This window comes from Malus sylvestris, chromosome 7 (genome assembly GCF_916048215.2).
Source record: "Malus sylvestris chromosome 7, drMalSylv7.2, whole genome shotgun sequence".
Classification (NCBI taxonomy): domain Eukaryota; kingdom Viridiplantae; phylum Streptophyta; class Magnoliopsida; order Rosales; family Rosaceae; genus Malus; species Malus sylvestris.
The window spans coordinates 21,054,501-21,060,262 of record NC_062266.1 but is presented as its reverse complement, the minus strand read 5'-3'; the positions used below and the strand labels follow the sequence as shown (position 1 = coordinate 21,060,262).

The following is a 5,762-nucleotide window of genomic DNA, read 5'->3' as shown; positions in this document are numbered from 1 at the left end:
AGTCCTTCAATCCAAACTTTTGCAGCAAACTAATAGCATATTTTCTTTGGTTAATGAAGATCCCATTCTCAGATTACAGGATTCCCATTCCAAGAAAATGATACAAGAGACCCAAGTCTGTCATTTCATACCTATTCATAATGTGATAATTCCTATACTTTGAGTACTCTTGAAATGTGTGAAAATATTGAGACTAGTTTCGAATCACACAAAAGGGGAGGATTTAGTTACTTAATCCAAAAAATAAAGAATTCGAATTTGCAACCCAAACTTACAGTGAAAAGAACATCGGTATTGACAATTTTTGTTGCGACGAGGAAAATATTTGTAGTGTTCTGCTGCAATCAAAGACTGAAAGCTTCAAAGGAAAAATAAAATATATTCCTGGCGTTCCCAGGAACAATGACGAGGATCTTTTATTCTCCAAAAATTGTTGTGATCTTCTGTCGCTTTTGTAAACCTTTCCCCACCATCATGACAAGAACATTGTGATTCGGACAGATGAAATCGCATAACTGAGTGATTTTGCTCCTTCAAGGTAGGTCCGTCTACGATTAAAAAGCCCGGTGAGCTTTGTACAAGTATACCAGAATTCCGAAACTAAAGCACAAGAATGATCCATGAATGTGTTAGTTTTGATCATTGAGTGGTCAGATGTCTATAATGTAGAAAATACTTGACGACTTCGTATGAGGAGACAACTATGCCAACAGAAGGGCCAGCACGACCAACACGGGGAACAACTCCCATGAACAACCCCTTCATCCCTCCGTCCCTATCCAACACAAAAAGATTGAGGCCATGGTTGGTTAAAACCATTGAAAAATGAACATTAATTTAGGGAATTCAAATCATGTGATTGATGGCTTATATTGCAGATGAAGTCTCACGTACCTCCAAATTTCGAGCAACATTTTTCTTGTTGTCATCATTATTGCTCTTGTCGGATCCTTCTGCAAAAACAAAACTGTTAAAATTCAAACAAATAATCTTTTCAAATTTTGGTGCGCTTGAATCTCGTGAATAAACTCTGTAGCATATTTAGGATTGCCTTGTTGTTTTCAGTACAATGACAAGAAAGAAAAGGAAGGAAACAAAACCATGGTGAAGCTTTTTTAGATAAATAACCTCTATTTGTCTCCGGGTTTTTGCCACATCAAGTGGACATGTAGCAGCAGCTGCAAGGCTTCCTGCAATAAATCCAGCAGAGAAATTTGCCCCGAGGACACTGGCTGCGGTGGGTTCATCACCCATCAGACCAATAATTCTTCGCCTGATCTGCACAGAATGGGCAAAAGAATAAGTTGAATCAAGCTATCTACACCTACTGGTGCAAGGCATAAACATAAATGAAAGTCAGAAGGTTGCTCCTGAATTTTCTTGAAATAATGTGACTCACTGGCTCAAGGGTTGACCAACAGATTGCAGAAAAAGGAACATCGCGAGCAAGTTGCGCCCCAAGGCCAGTCCACAAGAGGCGATAGTTTTGTACTGTTACATAAGACAAAAAAAAGGTCATCAAAATCAGCTGCAAATCCAATTACTTAAGATAGATGGAAAAATAGTGATAAAATCAAAACTAGAAGTAGGGAGTTCACATACAGTTTTGAAGGGGCGTTTTGTTCTTGACAGGGTTGATGACCCTATTCAGTGTCCCCCAAACTCCTGGAGGCTTCACACCAGCTTGGCTTTCCTTGAATGCCTACATTTCAAGAATGTAGAATTGAGAAATTTCAATTTTGGGAGAAAATGAAAGAAAAAAAAAGTTACTATCCACATATAGAGTAGTTCTCCTTGCCTAATCATCAAGATAAGTAGTCACTACATGAAGGACTGTTTATCAAAGATTGGAGACATGGTTTCTATTGGGCAAAATATATAGTTAAAGAAACTAATCACTAAACGTTAGTTAATAGCCATCTTCTTGTCTGATGCTAATTGTATTTTAGGGCTTTTAGATTCAGGTCCAAAAACATAGAATGTTTTTAGGAGTGAGTCCACTTATCTAATTTTATGTTTTTATTTCTTTTATACTCATTTTATATTTTCTAAAAATATTAAAAATCAATTAAAATCTTCTAATATTATGCATTTTCCAACTCCAAAAAATATAATTAATATCTTATAACAAAAAAACTAATATACTAACATAAATTTATCTGCAAAACATTCTACCCTAACTCAAGTAACAAATATATGAATGTATATTATACCTATACGTGAGATATGAAACCTAATTAAAAGGTAGAAAAAACATAACATACCTACAAGTAAAACACATTAATCTGTGACAGGTTGATTATTAAAAAAAAAATATGTCATATAGGTAGATAAATATAATTAACCTGTGATACAGGTTAATTATAAAAATTTTAAAAAGAAATCTATAAATAGGGTTTAAAGCAGAAGGAAGAATGAGAAATAACAAAAAGATAAATAAAAAGAAATAAGCAAAGAGATAATTGGGAAGAAATTTGATTTTAACAATAAATCTTATCCTTGAACAGATAACTATTGATAATTAAATAATTAAATATAACAAATTGGACTTATTTTAATAAACTGGACTATTCCTACTATTGGCTCAAAAAATTGGACTTATATCAAGTTTCCCCTTGTATGTATTTTTATTCTGAAATAGGTCACAGATCCTCAATAACAACTGTTAATTCTTTTTCAATTTCAAATCACATCATAATTTGTACTCATGCCAGAAACTAAGATAATTTGAGGTAGAGTTATTGACATCACATTCATGGGATTGGTCGAGAGGTGACATATAAAAGATAAACGAGGACATCAAATCTACATATAAGATACCTGCATGCGCGTCCTTGCCAGCTCAACAGGGTAACAAGAAATGCAAGCTAATGATCGTGCTATTGACCCTGCAACTAATGGCACATATGGTGTTAAATTTGGAGCATTCTGAATCGTGAAATCTTCCATCCAATTGCGGAAAATGTCATAACAAGGCATGTAGATCCCCACCTGATTGACATATAGAAAGTAACTACTAGCAACATAACTCCCAGAACAAAGTGCGTGGAATCTAACGCTGAAAGGAACCATTTGGATAAAGAGGTAATTCTTGGAAAGAGAAAGACTTACAGTTGGCATGGCCAATGCTAAGCTTGCAGTAGTGCCTCTCCAGAGTCTCCAAAATCCTTCCTGTGAAACCCCTCTAATATTACTTTAAGTTTGCCTACAAACTGAAAGACGATGATCTGAAATATAAACACATTGTCCCTTAATGGGGATACATTAGGCACATGGACAAGGCACTGAAAAGTGTCTTAACATGAAATATACCCAGTTACTCTCTATCTAATACTGTACACAGCACTTTCAAGACGTCCGCAATTAATGAGAGAGAGTGAGTAGATTTTTACTAAAGATTAATTAAAAAACCTATGCCTGGTTTAACCCATGAAACAAATACTTAAAGTCGACACTTTACAACACAATATGACAGGAGCACGCTATTGGATTGCAAAAGTTGTTTTAATGATAAATACTTTAACTATAAACACAAAGGAAGATAAGTTACTCCTTTTCAGATATTAATATGCTAGATAGAAATACTGTGTATATATCCACTACCTGGCGTATGACTTTGTACAGCACATCCAGTGTTCCTTTATACTGGTTACACACCGGAGGGCAGACAGTCTTTGTTCCAAGTACTGACCTTATGCGTGGCGTGGAAGATCTCAACTCTGAAAGCATCTAAAGACAATCCCAAAGCCAAAATTAAAGGTGCTTCAGTACAAGGAAATATCCATACATGAAACAAACTAGCTACGATTCAAGCTTATTGCAAAGTAATTACGAATCAAAGATGAACACAATAAAAGAGTAGTACTAAATTACGTAATCGAAAGCCAGTTGCTCACATACCGCGTTTGGTTCCGGACAAGCCACATCACATAGCCCTTGATAAGGAACTCCAGCAGCCTGTGCTTGCAACCTTGTCTGAAGGCAATGCAATAAAAATGCATAACACCAATCAATTCCCATAACACAAACATTAAAGCAGAGAACTTTCTAAACACGCAAGGGCAAACGCCAATCAGTTCAAAAGGGTAACTTCTAAAGGTCGTACCCAGTGCACAAGGCTCCCGCTTTACGCAGGGTCTGGGAGAGGTGAATGTCGGCTAGCCTTACCCCATTTTATGGAGAGGCTGCTCCCAAGTCTCGAAAATCAATAAAATTACCCTTTTATCAATTCACAGCAGAAAAAATATATGATCTTGTCAATCACAGCATATGGGAAAATGGGAATTTCCCTATACAAATTGTCCAAATGATGTAGAAATAACAAATTTAAACACAAATAATCCAAAAAAAAAAGAAAGAGAAATTGCAGAACCTTGGCAACGTCAAGAGGGTTAACGACAATCGCAGAGACGAAGGCGGCGCCGGCGCCGGCGAAAGCCCGCTCTCCGAAACCCAAATTGTCGTCGGAAACGCGCACGGAATGGAACTGTTTCTGATGATCTTTGGATTCTCTGAACAAGGTATCCACGTTTCCTTCGAAATCAACCCTGCTGCCAGCCGCGGTGCTCATCCGTGAAGGCAGACCATGCCATGAACCCACCATTTCCTCCTCCTCCTGGTCTTTGTCGGTTGGTCTTGCAGAAAGCCCGGAGATTTATTGAATATTTGGAAGAAGATTGTGAAATTGTTCATTGGGAAGACGCGAGAGAGTGCGTCATTGCGTATGAGTTTGAAACGACGTATGAATCTTGGCATAAGGTAGCGTGGAGCTGAGGGCTGTTGCGGTGCTGCTTGCTGGCGGTCGATGTGGACTCCCCCTGTGGGAGAAATTTGACTGGGCTCTTTTTCTTTTTAGTTGCATTATGACCGTTAAATGGTAATGTGTTAAGTAAATACATGTATTATTTTTGCTTCTTTTAGTGCAATCATTCTTCGAAACTCTCACTCTAAGAATTAGGGGTGGGCACGGGCCGGGCCTGGCCCAATTTTGGAGGAACCGGACCTTACCCGTTTTAAACAGTAACAGGGCAGGACGGGCCGGGTAGAGGGATTTTGAGTTTTGGAACCAGACTTAACCCGGCCCATTTCAAACGGGCCGATTCGGGACGAGTCCACGGGTCCAACTCTTTTTTTTTTTTTTTGTAATTTATAAACTTCACTGCACAGCAACACATACATGTTTTAGAAAATTACAAGACCTAAAGCTCCACCACATACTGCAATACATAGCTATCCAAGGTCTTAAGATCTTCTCCACAAAAACTGTCGCAATAAAAAAAAAATTTCCATAGCTCATAGAATCAAAATTATACCACCAAATATAGCAACCAAAATACATTCTACAACATTAGGCATCAAAGGGACATCTTGAAATTAGCAACAACAAAAAAACTATAGCCAAATATGCAGATATCCACAATATCTAAGCACGTTGAAACAAAAGTTCACACCTGTCAAGCAGATCTGAGCACAACTCCTCAAACTTCACCCTTGTAAGGGTTGTCTCAATGTGCTTCAGCCCATAGGCAGTTGCAGTAATGAAAGGCAGACTGGAACAAAACAATTATCACCAAACAGATGATCACAAGAGAATACTCAATGGCTAAAAAATGCTTTGGAATAATGAAGGTTCTCAGATATTGAAAGCATACATAATGTTAGCCTGAGTCAAAGATGACAACTCCATCATGGTGAACTTACCAACCTCAATGATTTGAGAATTGCCAGATGTATCAATGCGAATCCAAGACCACCAAAACAAA

At 37.6% G+C, this 5,762-nt stretch overlaps 1 protein-coding gene across 2 annotated transcripts; it reads right to left on the bottom strand.

The window, feature by feature from the left end:
- Positions 1–204: 204 nt before the first annotated feature.
- On the bottom strand, positions 205–4,862 carry LOC126630530 (mitochondrial carrier protein MTM1-like). Of its 2 annotated transcripts, XM_050300646.1 has the most exons (11): positions 4,373–4,517; positions 4,106–4,218; positions 3,901–3,975; positions 3,604–3,729; positions 3,112–3,171; positions 2,821–2,991; positions 1,603–1,702; positions 1,400–1,491; positions 1,129–1,278; positions 895–953; positions 205–775 (listed from the first exon to the last, which is right to left on the bottom strand). In XM_050300646.1, the coding sequence occupies exons 4-11, from the start codon at positions 3,727–3,729 to the stop codon at positions 640–642; spliced, it is 894 nt and encodes a 297-aa protein (XP_050156603.1). In that variant the 5' UTR covers positions 3,901–3,975; positions 4,106–4,218; positions 4,373–4,517; the 3' UTR covers positions 205–639. The 2 variants fall into 2 exon arrangements, with proteins under 2 accessions (XP_050156603.1, XP_050156602.1); XM_050300645.1 differs by lacking the exon at positions 4,106–4,218 and having other exon boundaries at positions 4,373–4,862.
- Between the last annotated feature and the right edge of the window lie 900 nt (positions 4,863–5,762).